This window comes from Mustela nivalis (assembly GCF_964662115.1).
Source record: "Mustela nivalis genome assembly, chromosome: 6".
Classification (NCBI taxonomy): domain Eukaryota; kingdom Metazoa; phylum Chordata; class Mammalia; order Carnivora; family Mustelidae; genus Mustela; species Mustela nivalis.
The window spans coordinates 124,189,189-124,208,483 of NC_139025.1; the positions used below are offsets into that span (position 1 = coordinate 124,189,189).

Sequence of the window (19,295 nt, forward strand, 5' to 3'; positions counted from 1 at the left end):
CAGAAACTTAAACTATCATCTTTCCTCTTAAACTTGCTCCTCCTCCAGTGACCATCCATATCCCACCCCTCCTTCCCTCCTCCCCACCACCATCTCTACCCAAATGGGACACCTTCAGGTCACTGCCCCCCCCTCATTCTGGCAACCCTCCACTACCTCTAAGGGGCCTCAAAAGACACCCGCCCCGTCGGGCTCTCAGCCCCGCCCGCGGCGGCCGCGCTCTCGGCCTGCGGACGCGCAAGCGCAGTGGCCGGTCGCGCCACCGCCCCGCCCCGCCTGGCTGCTGCGGAAGGCGCCGCGCGCAGCAACGCGCACTTCCTCTCCAGGAGTCCGCGGAGGGAGTGCAGGCTCGAAGAGCTCCTGGAAGAAGAGGCCCTGCCCTTGTCAGACGGAGCAGACATGTCCGAACAAAGTAAGGATGTGTGCGACCCCAGCTCTGCAGCCGAGGCCTCCGACTCCGAGGTGAACAGCAGTCCTGGGGTTCCCGGGGGGCTCTCCCCGCCCGCGTCTCTGGCCGCGATCCTCGCAGGGCCAGAGACCCCTCCTTTAGGCCCGACCGACGCCCCTCTGGCCTCGCCTCCACCTCAGGCCCCAAGCGAAGAGGGAGACCCGAAGGCCCTGCAGCAGGCCTCGGAGGAAGGCCGCGCCCACCAGGCTCCGAGCGTGGCCCAGCCCGGCCCAGCACCGCCAGCCCCTGCCCAGCTGGTGCAGAAGGCGCACGAGCTCATGTGGTACGTGTTGGTCAAGGACCAGAAGAGAATGATCATCTGGTTCCCAGACATGGTGAAGGATGTCATCGGCAGTTACAAGAAATGGTGCAGAAGCATTCTCAGGCGTACCAGCCTCATCCTCGCACGAGTGTTCGGGCTACACCTGAGGCTGACGAGCCTGCACACGATGGAATTTTCGCTAGTTAAAGCGCTTGAGCCAGAGGAGCTGGACAGGGTGGCGCTGAGCAACCGCATGCCCATGACAGGCCTCCTGCTGATGATCCTGAGCCTCATCTATGTGAAGGGTCGCGGCGCCCGAGAGAGTGCGGTCTGGAACGTGCTGCGCATCCTGGGGCTGCGGCCCTGGAAGAAACACTCCACGTTTGGAGACGTGAGAAAGCTCATCACCGAGGAGTTCGTCCAACAGAATTACCTGAAGTACCAGCGCGTACCTCACGCGGAGCCACCTGAGTACGAGTTCTTCTGGGGGTCCCGTGCCAGCCGTGAAATCACCAAGATGCAAATCATGGAGTTCCTGGCCAGGGTCTTTAAGAAAGACCCCCAGGCCTGGCCCTCCCGGTACAGAGAAGCTCTGGAGGAGGCCAGAGCTCTGCGGGAGGCTGATCCCAGTGCCCACTGCCCACGCAGCAGTGTCTCCGAGGACTAGCAAGGTCTGGAGGCAGATGTTGATGGTTTCTGACCCTCACCAGGGCGGTGGAGGGGTGGGGGTGGGACATTAGAGTATTCAGGATTTACAGTGCAGTATTTCACGTGTAACTTTGTTTTCAGTACAGTGCTTTTATACCTTTTAATGCAATGTTGTATTCATTTCAGTACTGTTAGATAGTGTGTAGGATTTATGCATGTTTGTTTAAGTAAACTCGGTTGGTGCTTTCGCTTTTGTGCTACCTTTCTTGAATTTTTGTACCAGAGACGTGCTAAACCTATGAAACGCATTGAGAAATTTTCCATCTTATTCTTTTATATGGAACGGATGATGTGTATTAGGGTAGATTACTTCTGGAGAGTTTGGAGGAACTCCCCAGTAAAGCTGGCCTAACCGACAGAAAAGTCAAGGCCCCTCTCTCTATGACCTCGCTGGGCACAGGAGACATCCGTGTGGAGTGCAGTGATGTGAACTGAAATGGTCTCAATGTGGCACTTGGCACACTTTACTAAACACAAATACAACCCCACCATGAGTAAACTTTAAAGTGAACATTAAAGATTCTTGTGATACAATCATTTTTTGAAAAGTGTACTTTATCTTTTTAACAAAATACTATGGGTTGGTAATAAGACATTTTACCAAATGTACAAATATGATCATTTCATCTAATAGAATGGGAAAATCACTGCTCATCATTACTCATAAATGTATGGTTTATGTTTTTTTAAATGTAACTTACATGTTCCTAACAGACAAATACAGAAAAGTATAAAAACTACAAAGCAAAAATGTTTATAATTACACCACCCAGAAACAAGTGCTAATATTTAGAGTAACTTTTCTTACATTTTCTACATTTTATTAAAATTAGTTCTCTTGTAGGCACTTAAGAGTGGGGCATGGTGCTAAAACCCTTTATGTGTATCTTCTCTTTGTCGTTAATACTTAAAACAGCCTTTGAGGCAGGCACTTACTGTATCAGCACCATGGAGGAAATGGGGGGAAAAAAGTATGTAACTAACTTTCCCCAGATCATAAAGTTTCGTGAAAGGAAGTGCTAGGATTTGAACCCAGACAGAATGAGTCCTATTCCCCCCTCCCCACCTGCCTACAACTGTCCCACACCTCCTGTTTTTTATCTTTTTTTTTTATATTCTAAGTTATAAAATGTACTCTTAGCTCCCTACCCCCAAGACACAAAGTCACAGATATGAGGCTAGGGATTTAATTTTTCTAATAAATATTGCATTAATCTTTTTGAGAAATCTTATTCTGAGTGTATGCATTAAGAAACTTTTGTTTCAGTGAGATTAATGGACTTAACCAGATCATATTACTGCTTAGCAGTGAAGCCAAGTTTTGAAACATGGTCTTCCCTGAAAGACTGGGGTGAAAGTGCCTTATCTAGACCACTGATGCCAGAGGAACACACATGGGATGCCTGGGAGAGGGAGGTGGATTTGGGTGGGAAGTTTGCCTATTGGAACATCTGTGATCCAGCAGTTAACTGAATTGCAGTGGCTTCTAGGCAGTCCCTCCAAGGGTGGAATGGGGTGAAGAAAGATTTGAGGGGCAATGGGGAGATAAGTCACATTATGCAGCTTTCAGTCCTACAAGGGAGTGGGGCAAGAAATGACCCTTTAATAAGACCAGAAGTACTTCAAACTTAAGAAGTCTGGAAAAGATTGTGTCAAAGCCAGAATCCTTTCTGGGTAAATACATGTAATAAAGGGAACACATGTGACATCACCCTCTAAAGAAGTAAATGGAGTTATATTTGGGTGAGGGAATTACAGTCTGGACTGAGAGCTAGGATTCCCAACACTTAATGGTATATATAATGGAATATATATATATATATATATATGTATATATATATATATACATATATATATATATATATATGAGTGGGGGGCTAGGGCAAAGGGTGAAGGAGAGAGTCTTAAGGGGACTCTGTCCTGAGCACAGAGCCCAACATGCAGCTTGATCTCATGACCCCAAGATCATGACCTGAGCCAAAACCTAGAGTTGGATGCTTAACAGACAACCACCTAGATGCCCCTTAATGGCATAACTTAATAGGTAGAAGCCAGTGCTAAAAATGCTCAGGAAGCCTTGTATGCTCGGAAGAAATCCTTCCCCAGTTTAGTAGACTTAACTGTGAAATCTCCCATGGCAGAGACATTTCTGCAATAACTCAGGCAGGGACTTTGATGCCAACATTTACCCAGAGCCAAAGTATCTATATAGAAATTTTAGAAATGTTAAAAAAAAATTGAACTTCCTTCTCACCCCAAAGTTCTCTGCAAAATTAAAATAAAAAAAATCTCTTTAAATTTAAAATAATGGGGATATCCAGAGTTTTCCATTTCCGGTGCGGGGCCACAGCTGTCACTCCTGCCGTGACAGGGTGCTGGTCATTTTCTCTAATGTCCTATTGCTGTTCTCACTGCTCCCTTGCAGCAACTGTAACTCCTGTATACTTTTTTCTGTCAAACCCAGAAGTCACGAGCAGGCAGTCCTGGACCTTCCACTTAACTCCCTGTGTTTATATTGACTTTTCCTCTCTGCTATCAGAGACAAAGCTCCCCCAAGCTCATAAACACAGGCACAATATCCATGCCACAGAGGAGTGAACCTCTGGAGGAAGAGAAAGACCATGATATCATGAAAGATGAGGAGCTGACCCCAGCAAGTCATGTGGGCAGGGGCTGTTCAGTTCTTATGCTTTCCCAGAGGCAGCCAGACCTGAAGGAAGAGGCTTTCCAGCATGCAGCAGTGTTAATCCATGATATTTGACTGCCTCAGCATGAGGCATCTGAAGGACCATTCAATACCTTTCTTATATTTTAACACAGGGCACAAATAAAAGGTTGGAGGGCTTGTCAAATATCCAAAAGGCTCACCTACAAGGTGCTGGGAAAGGTTATTCATGGAAAGGAGTCTGCAAATCCTTGATATGTATCTTGTATGACAGTGTGGTGAAGTTCAGAATATTATGGCTGGGAAAGGATTCCTAAATTGTCATAACATGGGGATTTTTAATCTGTTCTGCCCACTGGAAACACACTTTCTTTCTTTCTTTCTTTCTTTCTTTCTTTCTTTCTTTTTCTTTCTTTTTTTCTTTCTTCTTTCTTTTTTTTTTTTTTGTTTTTACAAATGACACACACATATTTCATTATAATCAACTTCATTTTATTAAAGGCATGGAGGACAAAAAGGGACTTTGTAAACTTAATATAAAATACAATGCCACCTGATCTATTCTGAAAGAGGAAAATGACATTTCTAGCATCATTATTAAATTGGGAAAATGTGTTTCAAATAAACATGTTATGGAGTTTAGTATTTCCTCTGCTTGAAAAGCCTTCTATAGCCCCTCCACCTTGAGCCTTCACCTGATCAACTCACGAACACCACTTCTACTGGGAATACTCTCGCAGCCTTCAAAGCATAGCTATGTTCTCCCAGTAGTACTGTTCAAAATATGCATGCTATTTATAAATATATTTATTCTGTCTCTCTCTTCCTGGATTATTACATACTTAAAGATAAAAACTCTATTTGTCATTTTTACCATTTCCTTGATCCTTAACTTAGGGACTGACATAAATATTTGATAAATATTTGTTATATGAGTTAAGAAACTCAAAACTTATAATTATAGGAGACCTACTACATGACACAGTGAAAACAAAACCAAACACAGAAAATAATGATCAACCACTCTGTAGTAGAGGAAATAGGGACAAGTTGAATTTAGTGAGAAATTTTTAAGTAAAATAGGGTAAACAAGAATTTTTTTTGATAGTTCTCTGAATACACTAAGAAATTGAGCCAATACCTAGCAGGATTTTATATACCTATTTGATTTTTGTTGATATATAATTGACATACACTATTCTATTAGTTTCAGGTGAACAACATAATGATTTGATATATTTGAAATGATTACCACAGTAAGTTTAGTTAACACACATTGTTAATTTCTTTTTCTTGTGATGAGAACTTTTTTTTATTTTACAATTTTTTATTATTGAATTATAGTTGACATACAATGATATATTAGTTTTAGGTGTACAACACAGTGATCTGACAATTCTATGCAATATGCAGTGTCCACCATGATAAGTACAATATAGGGAATATAGTCAATAACATTGTAATAACATTCTATGGTGACAGATGGTGATTACACTTATCATGGTGATGGGGACTTTTAAAATCTCATGAGTACTGGGTGTTACACACAACTAATAAATCATTGAACACTACATCAAAAACTAATGATGTACTATATGTTGTCTAATTAAACTTTATAAAAAATAAAATTAAAAAATAAAAAATAAAAATATCTGCTTTTTTAGAAATTTTCATATATGCAATATTATATTGTTAACTAGTCACCAAGGTGCACATTACATCCCCAAGACTTATAGCTGGAAGTATGTACCTTTTGAACACCTTTACCCATCACACCCCACCCCCAACCACCATCTCTGACAACCATTAATTCATTCTCTGTATCTTTAATTCCATTTATGGGGAACCTGGCTGACTCAGTAAGTAAACCATACAACTCTTGATCTTGGGGTTGTAAGTTTGAGCCTCTCATTGGGTGCAGAGATTGATAAAAAAAATTTCCATTTATAAGAGATATCATATGGCATTTGTATTTCTCAGTCAGACTCATTTCACTTAGTATAATGCCCTCAAGTTTTACCTATGTTGCAACTGGCATGATTTACTTCTTTTTTAAGGCTGAATTTTATATATATATATTTTCTTTATTTATCCGCTGATGGACATTTAGGTTTGGCTATTGTAAACAATGTTGCAACAAACATGAGGTTGAAGATTTATTTTCAATGCAGTGATTTTTTTTTTCCTTTTGATAAATGTCCAGAGGTGGATTTGCTGGATCACACAATAGTTCTATTTTTAATTTTTTGAGAAACCTCCATACTATTGCATTGATTTATATTCCCACAACAGTGCACAAGAGTTCTCTTTTCTCCACATCCTCACCAATGTTAATAAACATTTACTGTTTGTTTGTTTTTTAACAATAGACTTTCTAACAGTTGTGAGGTAGGTTTTTTGATGCTGTTGGGTTTGTTTTTGTTTTTGTTTTTGTTCTTGTTGTTGTATTTTTAAGGAGAAATAGTGGAAACAAATAACTTCTTACTAGCTAGATGAGCAAAGAACACAAAACGGGTTAGTGTTCCAAAGGTAACACAGAGAGTAAGTGCAAAAATGAAAAGAAGAAGACATCCATCCAAACTTCTTAAATCAAGATACCATTGCTTATGCTAATTGATCAGATATAATAAAAGCCAATATTGAATACAAGAAAACATGAGTAGAAATTGCATTTTTATATCCTGCTATAGTTACATAAATAATAATGTTTTCTTATTTTATGCATTAATTTGGAATATCTACTGAGCACCTCATATGTTGCAGATGCTGTGCTAGGAGTTAGGGATGCAATAATGAACAGACTAGTTATTGTCTTGTGCTCTCAGAGCATTCAGTCTATTGAAAGGAACAGATGAATACACTTCAGTGCAGTGAGTGCCACTCTTTAAGTATGGAGGCTAAAGAGGCCCAAACAGGTGCACCCAACTCAGACTTTCCCAGACAAATGACATGTGAATTTACATCTTAGGAAGAGAAGGAATTAGCCACATGAAAATGGTGTGGGGAAGGTAACATGGGAGGAGCGTTTCTTTGTGACCAGGGAGTTGCTGTGTGAACACTCACACACACACACACACACACACACACACACGCATGTATGTAAGACTATAAAAAGTTGCTGAGAATCCATTAAAAAGGAGATGAGAAATAAGTTTCAAAACTTATTTTGCTGGAGACTAGAATATTAGATAAAGAGAAGAAAACTGTCATACTAGAGATAGTCAATGTCCTCAAAGACATGAGTAATTTCCATCATACAAAGGCCCAACAGTCTGAGAAAGAACCGTGCTAAAAGATGGCCTTCCTTAGAGTCAACATCTTCTCTTGGTTTTCTGATTACCAGTCAGGAGTCGAAAACATCCCTCCTCATCTCTTAGTTTGCTCCATTATTTTTTGTTTCACCTACTAAGGAGCTTGGAGCCCTTAACAATGTTATAAAAGAGTTCCATGTATTATCTTACTAGCAACCTATTATGTGTGTGTGTGTGTGTGTGTACAAAACTTTGGTAATTTTTAAAGATTTTATTTATTTATTGAGAGAGAGAGATTACATGAGCTGGGGGAGAGGCATAAGGGAGAGGGACAAGTGGACTTCCCACTGAACGTGGAGATGGACAAAAGCTCTATCCTAGGACCCTTAGATCATGACCTGACACAAAGTCAGACACTTAACCAACTGAACCACCCAGGAGCTCCTGACTTTTGTTATGTATTATGTATTATTTTGTTGATGTATAAATTCAAAAGGCTTAATCTCCTCTTCCAATTCCCCCCAATTCACTTTTCCTTTCCTTCTCCTAATGTCCTCCATGTTATTCCTTGTGCTCCTCAAGTAAGTGAAAATATGACAACTGACTCTCTCTGCTTGACTTATTTCACTCAGAGTAATCTCCTCATGTTCCATCCATGTAGATACAAAAGTTGGGTATTCATCCTTTCTGAGGAGATGTAATACTCCATTGTATATATGGATCATATCTTCTTTATTTATTCATCTGTTGAAGGCATCTTGGCTCTTTCCACAATTTGGTAATTATGGCCATTGCTGCTACAAAGATTGGGGTACACATGGTCCTTATTTCCACATCTGTATCTTTGGGGTAAATACCCATTAGTGCAATTTCAGGGTCATAGGGTAGATCTATTTTTAATTTTGTAAGGAATCTCTGCTCTGTTTTCTAAAGTGGGGAGGGGAGACGGTAGGGATATAGGTGAGCCTGGCGATGGGTATTAAGGAGGGCATGTATTGCAAGGAGCACTGGGTGTGGTGCATAAACAATGAATCTTGGAACAATGAAAAAATAAAATTAAACTAAAAAAAGTATAATCTTTCCAAAAAAAATCATTTGCTTTTTTAAAAAAATGTATTTTTATCTCTTATTATTATTTTTATTGTGTTATGTTAGTCACCATACAGTACATCATTAGTCTTTACTGTAGTCTTCCAAGATTCATAATTTATGTATAACACCCAGTACTCCTTCCACTACTGGGTATTTACCCTAAAGATGCAGATGTATTGAAAAGAAGGAATATGTGCCCCATGTTCATAGCAGCAATGTCCACAATGGCCAAACTGTGGAAAGAGCCGAGATGTTCTTCAACAGACAAATGGATAAAGATGTGGTCCATATATACAATAGACTATTACTCAGCCATCAGAAAGGATGAATATCTAACTTTTGCATCAAACATGGATGGGTTTGGAGATTATCCTGAGTGGAATAAGTCAAGCACAGAAAGTTAATTATCATATGGTTTCACTTATTTGTGGAATATAAGGAATAGCATGGAGAACATTAGAAGTAAGGGGAAAATGAAGGATAGGAATTCAGAGGGGGAGACGAACCATGAGAGACTGTGGACTCTGGGACAATTATTTAAATTATAGTTAGTTAACATACAGTACAATGTTAGATTCAGGAATTGAACTCAGTGATTGATCACTTATGTATAACACCCAGTTCCTATCTTAATACCCATCACTCATCCAGCTCAGTGCTCACCCACCTCCTTCCATCAACCCTCATTATCTTCTCTATGTTTAAGAGTCTCTTGTGGTCTGTTTCCATCTCTCTCTCTCTCTCTCTCTCTCTCTCTCTTTGTTTCTATTTCCCCCTTCCCGTGTGTTCATATGCTAAGTGAAATAAGGCAAGCAGTGAAAGACAATTAAATATGGTTTCATTCATATGGGGAACATAAGGAATAGCACAGTGGACCATAGAGGAAGGGAGGGAAAACTGAATGGGAAGAAATCAGAGAGGGAAGCAAACAGTGAGAGATGCTGGACTCTGGGAACTAAACTGACGATTACAGAAGGGAGGGGGTGGGGGGATAGGGTAACCGAGTGATGGGTATTAAATGAGGGTACGTGTGGTGATAAGCACTGGGTTCTATGCACAACTAATGAATTGTTAAACACTACATCAAAAAGAAATGATGTACTATATGTTGCCTAAATGGACATAATAATTTAATAAATGTTCAAAAAACAAAAAAGAAAAACAAAACTGGAGGCATCACAATTCCAGATTCCAAGCTATATACAAAGCTGTCGTCATCAAGGCAGCATGGTACTGGCGCGAAAACAGACACCTAGATCAATGGAACAGAATAGAAAACCCATAAATGATTCCACAAGTATATATTTGGTCAACTAATTTTGACAAAGCAGGAAAAAATATCTAATTTTAAAAAAGCAGTATCCTCAAAAATTTATTTCCTTATATATTTACTTAATACTTAATGGAGACCTCTGAACAACTACAAAGCCATATAGTATTGGGCAGTGGGTACATATTAATGAATTAGACAAAAAAATAACCCAGGCACCAAGAGTTCACATGTAAACACATAGAGCTGATAGAGTACAATGTAAAGGTAAACAAATGAACCATTAAATACAAATTATATTAGGATGAGATAATGAAGCAAAGGACTTATTTAGAATAATGAAGAATGGTGGAGGTGATTGGCTAAAATAAAGTGGTCAGGAAAGACTTCTGACCAGGCGAGTTTTTTTTTTATATAATTTTTTATTTTTTATAAACATATATTTTTATCCCCAGGCGAGTTTTAAGCTGATACTCAAAGGATTATGAAAGCTCTAAAAAGAACAGAGGGAACATGATCCGAGGCAGAAAAACTACATATATGAAGTACCAGAGTTAATTATATGGTTTTTATGGTTGGTCTGACCAACATGCAATACCCAACACCCTTTTCCAGCCTGTCTGTGTAACCAAGGCAGCACAAATTAACTCTTTTTATTTTACAGACTGCCAGTTATGTTCCAGTCAAGCTATGTAAGGAAAGTCCCACTTGTGCTCTGTGTCCCTATATCCTTTTACTACTCTTTCTAAGAACTTAGAAAGAATATGAAGATCTATTAGGGACTTCAGTAATGACAAGTATGAACACAGCTACAATAATCACAGAGATGTGGAGTCTGACATATTCAAACCACTAAACCAATATCAATAGCCTCCTACTTATCACTGAATTTTTCCCAGTGAGAGAATTTTACTCTCTTGGCAACTTTCAAGTAATATTAACCAGAACACCATGCTACATTAGATCCCCCAAATTATTCATCTTATAACTGGAAGTTTGTAAACTTCCACTAACGTCTCTTGATAATTCCCCACACCCACTCCAGCCTCTGGTAAAATCACCATTCTGCTTTCTGTTTCCAGACGTCTGCTTTTTTTTTTTTCACCTATAAATCATATCATAGAATATTTTTCTTTCTTTTTCTGACTTATTCCACTTAGCATAATGCTCCTAGGTTTCATCCATGTTGCAAATGGGAGGACATCCTTCTTTCTTATTGCTGAATAATCCGTGTGTGTGTGTGTGTGTGTGTGTGTGTATCTTATTTATTCATTCACCCACTGATGGACACTTGGGTTGTTTCTTTTTCTTTCATAGTGTGAATAAAGCTACAGTAAACATGGAAGTGAGGATATCTTTTCGATCTCTTTTTCATTTCCTTTGCATATATACTCAGAAGTGGAATTGCTGGATCTATGGTAGTTCTTTTTTTTCTTAATTTTTTGAGAACACTTATTTGTTGGAGTGTATAATAAACCTGTATTTGTTTAAGCTACAGCCTCGCAGTTTTGAGGTTTTTGTTTGTTTGATTGTTTTTGTTGTTGTTTGTTTGTTTGTTTTTGCTTGTTTGTTGTGCTCCATGCAGCTTACACATTCCTAACTGGTATAAATTTCAGGCATTTTATCTCCCTCATGACCCATTGTGTGTTTGGTACTAGTATTGTATGATACTATTAGAAGCTGATTAGGTTATGACCAGCAGAGTAACCCTGGATCCTTGCTATAGTGCTTAGACGAGGTATGGGAAATTAGTTCAGCCCTAGGTAATCAGAACATGGAGATTAGAGCTTCACTTAGATTTTAGTAATTGCCATGTTAATAGGGCTAGTTATTTTGACCCTGACATTTGCATCATTTTTTTTTTCTTTTCAGTTATCTCAGAAAAAGTGTATTTAAATTGGCTTATTGTTTTTAAGTTAGCATTGTTATTGAATTAAGAAGTGATGCTAATAATGGTAATGCACATTTATTCTGGGGGATATAAAAGAAATGTATATAATTGGGTAGTGGAGCACCAGGCTAACCTTTTTAGACAATGATAAGCAATCGAATTGTCTCAAAGTGCAAATAAATCACTAATGAGTTTGAGACTGGTTTGATCGACATTATACTTTTAAAATATTACTTTAATTATAATATTCAAAGTGAATTGAGAAGGAAAGGATAAAGGTTGGGAGTCTGTAAAGATGGAGTATGTGTATTTATTTTTAAGATTTTATTTATTTATTTGACAAAGAGAGAGAGATCACAAGTAGTCGGAGAAGCAGGCAGAGAGAGAGGGGGGAAGCCGGCTCCCTGCCCAGCAGAGAGCCCGATGCAGGGCTCGATCCCAGGACCCTAGGATCATGACCTGAGCTGAAGGCAGAGGCTTTAACCCACTGAGCCACTCAGGCACCCCGAGTGTGTGTATTTTGAACTGAATTGAAGAATGGGAAATGGGTTAGGTAAGGGAGCTACAGGAATGAGTACTGACTCTCATGTTTCTATCTTGAACATGAGGTGAATGGTCATGTTATTCAATGAGATAGGGAAGAGGAAGGAAAGAAAAGACTTGGAATAAAAGTCATAAAAAGTTTATATATGAAGACTCTATAGAAAATCCCAAGAAAGATATTAAATAGAAAATTAATGAAGATGCTTAATGTAAGAGAATGAATAGTGCTGCATTAAAGCAATCCATTTATCCAAAGAGAAAGTATAAGAGTAAATGTGTGTTCATGATTTTATTCTAAGAAACTGAAAATTTTCCATGTCTAGTATTGAAGAAAGAATTGGTGAAGTGACGGGGCGCTTGGGTGGCTCAGTGGGTTAAGCTGCTGCCTTCGGCTCAGGTCATGATCTCAGGGTCCTGGGATCGAGTCCCGCATCAGGCTCTCTGCTCAGCGGGGAGCCTGCTTCTCTCTCTCTCTCTCTCTCTCTCTGCCAGCCTCTCTACCTACCTGTGATCTCTCTCTGTCAAATGAATAAATAAAATCTTTAAAAAAAAAAGAATTGGTGAAGTGACTCAAAAGAGTAGTTTGATGAGAGAAAAATAAAGTAGGAGAGTGTTGGGTCATAGAAATTAAAAGAGCAGCTGGAGGAATTGGCAAATGACATCAAATGCTTTGAGATACCATAAACATTTTTAGGAGGGACTGCATTTGTGGGATCCTTGCATATTTAGAGATGAGATAAAAAAAGATTTTGTTCAGAGGAATATAAAGGATTGTACATTAGCTTGGGTGACAGAAATGGTGATCTTAACCAGCAAGTAAGTATTAAGGATGGAGATTAATGGTAAAAAAAATGATAAATATTTGGAGATAAAGTTGACTAAAATGGAGTTTGGTAAAATGCTAGAAATAAGGATAAGGAAGAGTCAAGGAGTATGACCAGGTTTCTGGCATGTACAACAGTTTGAGCAATGTCTGTTATGGAGTTTGGTAGCAAATAAAATGCAGGTTTCCATAGGAAGATGCTGAGTACAGTTTTAGGCATGTTGAGTTTGGTTTGAATGTAGAGATATCCAAACAAAGACAATTTGATCAGAGAGAAATTTACAGGAGAAGAAATGAAGATGTAGTTCAGAATTTCACAAACTCATGAACAGGAGTGCTTAGGGGAAGTTCATGGACTGTGCTTTGCATGAGCATTTCAGGCAGGAAACGTGCTATTCAGTTTACTTCAGGACAGTAACATAGCTATCCTCAGGCTTATGTTTTATTCTAGTTCCCAAAGGCATAGGAGTTTGAGAACAGAAGAAGACAGAAGAAGAACAGGGTACAGCATGGAAGAGAAAAAAATGTCAAGCAATCAAAGAGGAACAGCAGACAGATTAGGAATAAAGAAAGACCTAGAGAATGGCTTTAAATATGACAAGGGGGAGCACCTTGGTGGATCAGTGGGTTGAGCACTGGATTCTTGATTTCAGCTCAAGTCATGATCTCAGGGTTGTGAGATGAGGCCCTTCATAGGGCTCTACACTCAGCATGGAGTCTTCTTGTCCCTCTCCCTCTGCTCTCCCCACTCTCAAATAAATAACTAATAAATAAATAAATAACACCTTTAAAAAGATCCGAAGGGAAGGGGGATATGATCAATAGTTTGGTTTAGTTGAGATGTAAAATAATAAAATAATTGTTGATATCCACTCAAGTTACTAATGAATAGGTCATTTTCTTCTAAGAGCAATTTCAAAATGTTAACAGAAGACAGACTTCAGTGATCTAAGAACTGAGGAGCCTGTGAGTGTAAACAACTTGAACATATTCAACTGGAGAGAAGCTAGTGTTGAGGGAGTGGTGAGATATAAAGATTAAGTAATAGCATTAAACAGAATTAGGAATGTATTTTCTGTAGGGATGAGATAGAAAGTAAAACAACTGATTAGATGTAGCATTTGTGTTTGTAACAGGAATTTGATGGTGCTCTATTTTCTAAAAGGAGTGGCAGGGAATGTAATTCTTTAAGACAGAGAAGGTAAGTGAAGAGAGAGAAAGATCCAGAACTGCCCTAGAGAATGGAGAAGACTGAGATATTTCTAGGAGTATCTCTCCTGGCAGACTCCAGCAGATATTAGCATATTTAATTTACCAATATAAATATTAAAAATACAGTACTTCTAAGTTTCTTATTTATTCCAGAGATGCCACGTTGAGTGAATATTAAAAAATCAATAATAATAATTAACCATATTATCAATCATAAGAAAAATAACATGATTACATCAACTCATGCAGAAAAAGCATTTGACAGGAGTGCCTGAGTGTCACAGTCATTTATGCATCCAACTCTTGATTTCAGCTGGGGTCATGATCTTAGGGTCCTGGGATCCTGCTCTGAGTTGGGCTTCCTGTTCAGCAGGAAGTCTGCTTATCTCTCTCTTCCTCTGCCCCACCCCCTTTTCTCTCTCAAGTAAACAAGAAAATAGATAGATGATAAATATATGATAGATAGATAGATAGATAATAAATAAATAACACAGAGGACATAGAATGAAGGAGAGAAGAAGTGAGTTGTGGGAAATTGGAGGGGGAGATGAACTATGAGAGACTGTGGACTCCGAAACAAATGGAGGGTTTTGGAGGGGAGTAGGATGATGGGTTGGGAGGATCTGGTGGTGTGTATTAAAGAGGGCATGTATTGCATGGAGCACTGGGTGTGGTGCATAAACAATGAATCTTGGAACACTAGAAAAATTAAATTAATTCTAAAAAATAATAAAATAGAAATAAAAATTAAAAAATGAAAAAAGGGAGTGTGGGGGGGCGCCCGGATGGCTCAGTCGGTTAAGTGACTGCCTTCAGCTCATATCATGATTCTGGAGTCCCCGGATCAAGTCCTGCATTGGGCTTCCTGCTCAGTGGGGAGTCTGCTTCTCCCTCTGTCCCTCCCCCACCTCATGCTCTCTCTCCCTCTCTCTCATTATCTCTCTCAAACAAATAAATAAAAATAAAATATTTTTAAAATGAAAAAGATTGACAAAATTCAACTCCCATTTGTGATAATTTTCAGCAAAGTAACCATAGAAAGGAAATCATCAACCTGATAGCATCTAACACACACACACACACACACACACACACACACACACACCCCTTATTTACAGTTAACTTTACTTAATGTTCAATGACAAAAGACTGAAGGCTTCCCTCGAAGATTGGTTATATGGGTCAGATGTGCATTCTTACTACTCCTTGTCAACTTGGTAGTGAAAGTCCTACCCAGTTGAATATAATGAGTAAAGAAAGCAAATAATTACAAATTGACTATGAAGATATAAAGGTATTCCTATTTGCAAATTGCATAATTGACAACAAAATATATAAAATAACCTACAGAAAAACAAAACCAATTTTTTAAAAATTCTTCCAGAACTAATAGGTGATTTTAGTAAGGTCACAAGACACACGATGAACACACACAATTATATTTCTAAATACCAGCTATTAACAATTAGAAACTGAAATTCAGAACCCAGTGCATTTACAAGAGATCAAAAATAGGTGTAAATTCACCACAAGGTATATAGGATCTATACCAACATAACAGTATGGAGTTTCCTCAAAAAGAAAGAACCTCCCTATGATCCAGTGATTGGGCTACTAGGTATTTTCCCCCCAAAAATGCAAAAATACTAATCCAAAGGGTACATGAACCTTGATATTTATAGTACCATCATTGAAAATAGCTAAACTATGGAAACAGCCCAAACATCCATTGAATCATGAATGGATAAATAAGATCATGGAATATTCCGCAGCCATAAAAAGTCATGAAATCTTGTGATTTCCAATGGCATGGATGGAACTAGAGGGTATCATTCCAAGCAAAGTAAGTCAATGAGAGACAAATACCATATGATTTAACTCATATGTAAAATTTAAGAAGCAAAACAAAGAAACAAAATGAGGGAAAAAAGACTGACAAATGAAGAAGGAGACTTTTTTTGAGGTTCCTTGTTTTGTTTTGTTTATTAAATAGATTTTATTTTTTAGAGAAGTTGTAGGTTCAAAGATAACTTGAATGGAAAGAATGGATATTTCTCATATACACTCTGTCATCCACACCTGCATAGATTTGTCCATTGTCAACACTCCCCACCAAAATGGGCCATTTGTTTTCATTGATGAAGTTGCACTGACACATCATCAGCATCCAGTGTCCATAGTTTCCTTACAGGTCACTCATGGTGGTGTATATTCTGTGGATTTCGGACAAATTTATAATGACATGTAGCTACTGTTACAGTGTAGTTTCACTGTCCTAAAGGCACTAAATATTTTTTTTAATTTTTAAAAAATTTTATTTTTTTATTAACATATAATATATTATTTGTTTCAGGGGTAAAATTCTGTGATCATCAGTCTTACACAATTCGCAGTACTCACCATAGCACATAACCTCCCCAAAGCCCAACACCCAGACACCATATTCCTCCCACCCCCTGACTTCATCAACCCATAGACTGTTCCCTGAGATTAAGAGTCTCTAAGGTTTGCCTCCTTCTCTGGTTTTGTCTTGTTTCATTTTTCCCTCACTTCCTCTATGATCTTCAGTCTTGTTTTCCAAATTCCTCATATCAGTGAGATCATGTGATAATTGTTTCTGCGATTGACTAATTTCACTTAGCATAATTCCCTCTAGTTGCATCCACATTGTTGCAAATGGCAAGATTTCATTTTTGATGGCTGCATAATATTCCACTGAATATATATGAATATATATGAATATATATGTATGTATATATATACATACATACGTATGTATGTATATATATACATACATATATATTCCACATCTTCTTTATCCATTCATCTACTGATGGACAGGCTCTTTCCATAGTTTGGCTATTGTGGATATTGCTGCTATAAACATTAGGGTTCATGTGTCCCTTCGGATCACTACATTTGTAACTTTATGGTAAATGCCTACTAGTGCAATTGCTAGGTCAACTTTTTGAGGCACCACCCACTGTTTTTCGAGAGTGGGTGCACCAGCTTGCGTTCCCACCAACAGTGTACAAGGGCTCTCCTTTCACCATATTCACACCAACATCAGTCCTTTCCTGACTTGTTCATTTTAGCCTTTCTGCCTGGTGTGAGGTGGTATCTCTTTGAGGTTTTGATTTGTATTTCCCTGGTGCCTAGTGATGTTGACCAATTTTTCATGTGTGTCTGTTGGCCACTTAGATGTCTTCTTTGCAGAAATGTCTGTTCACGTCTTCTGTCCATTTCTTGAATGGATTATTTGTTCCTTGGGTGTTGAGTTTGATAAATTCCTTATAGATTTTGGATACTAGCCCTTAATCTGATATGTCATTTGCAAAGATCTTCTCCCATTCTGTATGTCACCTTTTTGTTTTGTTGACTATTTCCTTTGCTGTGCAAAAGCTTTTGATCTTGATAAAGTCCCAATAGTTCATTTTTGCCCTTGCTTCCCTTGACTTTGGTGATGTTTCTAAAAAGAAGTTGTTGTGGCTGAGGTTGAAAGGTTGCTGCCTGGGTTCCTAAGGGATTTAGATGGATTCATGCCTCACATTGAGGTATTCCATTCACTTTGAGTGTATTTTTGTGTGTGGTGTAAGGAAATTGTCCAGTTTCATTCTTCTGCATGTGGATGTCTAATTTTCCAACACCATTTGTTGAAAAGACTATATTTTCCCCCCATTGGACATTCTTTCCTGCTTTGTCAAAGATTAGCTGAACATAGAGTTGAAGGTCCATTTCTAGGGTCCCAAGACAAGCACATTCTGTTCCACTGATCTAGTATCGGTTTTTGTGCCAGTATCATACTATCTTGATGATTACAGCTTTGTAAAAGAGCTTAATGTCTGGAATTGTGATGCTACCAGCTTTGGTTTTCTTTTTCAACATTCTTCTGGCTATTTAGGGTCTTCTCTGGTTCCATACAAATTTTAGGATTATTTGTTCCATTTCTTTTTTTAAAAAATTTAACTTTATTTTTTCAGTGTTCCAAGATTCATTGTTTATGCACCACACCCATTTCTTTGACAAAATTTGATGGTATTTATCAAATAGTGGTTGCATTAAATGTGTAGATTGTTCTAGGAAGCATAGACATTTCATAATATTTGTTCTTCTAATCCATGAGCATGGAACTTTTTTTTCATTTCTTTGTGACTTCCTCAATTTCTTTTATGAGTATCCTATAGTTTTCTGAGTAAAGATTCTTTGCCTCTTTGGTAAGATTTATTCCTATGTATCTTTTGGTTTTGGGTGCAACTGTAAATGTAACCAAGTCCTTAATTTCTCTTTCTTCTGTCTTGTTGTTGGTGTATAGATATGCAACCAACTTTTGTGCATGGATTTTTATATACTGGTGCTTCACTGAATTCCTTTATCAGTTCTACCAATTTTGGAGGGGAGTATTTTGGATTTTCCATGTAAAGTAATCTATCATCTGTAAGGTGTGAGAGTTTGACTGCTCTTTTTATGGCATTTATTTATTTATTTGTTGTCTGATTCCTGAAGGTAGGACTTCTAGTACTATGTTGAAAAGCAGTGGTGATAGTGGATATTCCTGTTGTGTTCCTGACCTTAGGGGGAAAGCTGTCAGTTTTTCCCATGTGAATGATATTTGCTATGGGTTTTTCATCTATGGAATTTATGATATTGAGGTATGTACCATCTATTCCTACACCTTGAATAGTTTCAATCAAGAAATTATGCTGTGCTTTATCAAATGTGTTTTTTGCATCTATTGAGAGTATCATATGGTTCCTGTTATTTATTAATGTAGTGTATCACACTGATTGATTTGCAGACGTTGAAACAGCCTTACTGTCCAGGAATGAATCCCACTTGGTCATGGTAAATAATCCTTTTAATGTACTATCAGATCGAGGTGGCTAGTATGTTAGTGAGAATTTCTGCATCCATCTTCATCAGGGATATTGGTTGTGATTCTTTTTTTTTTAAATTTTTTATTTTTTATAAACATGTATTTTTATCCCCAGGGGTACAGGTCTGTGAATCACCAGGTTTACACACTTCACAGCACTCACCAAAGCACATACCCTCCCCAATGTCCATAACCCCACCCCCCTTTTCCCAACCCCCCTCCCCCCAGCAACCCTCAGTTTGTTTTGTGAGATTAAG

The 19,295-nt window shown here is 38.4% G+C and overlaps 1 protein-coding gene across 1 annotated transcript; it reads left to right on the forward strand.

Moving 5' to 3' along the window:
* Window positions 1–265: 265 nt before the first annotated feature.
* Window positions 266–1,952, forward strand: NDN (necdin, MAGE family member). Its single transcript, XM_082736438.1, has one exon. It carries the CDS (start codon window positions 400–402, stop codon window positions 1,375–1,377), a length of 978 nt encoding a protein of 325 aa, XP_082592564.1. The 5' UTR covers window positions 266–399; the 3' UTR covers window positions 1,378–1,952.
* The last annotated feature ends 17,343 nt before the right edge of the window (window positions 1,953–19,295 follow it).

Excerpts from the sequence above, each read along its gene's own strand:
- NDN (XM_082736438.1), top strand. The coding sequence starts at position 400 with ATGTCCGAACAAAGTAAGGATGTGTGCGACCCCAGCTCTGCAGCCGAG.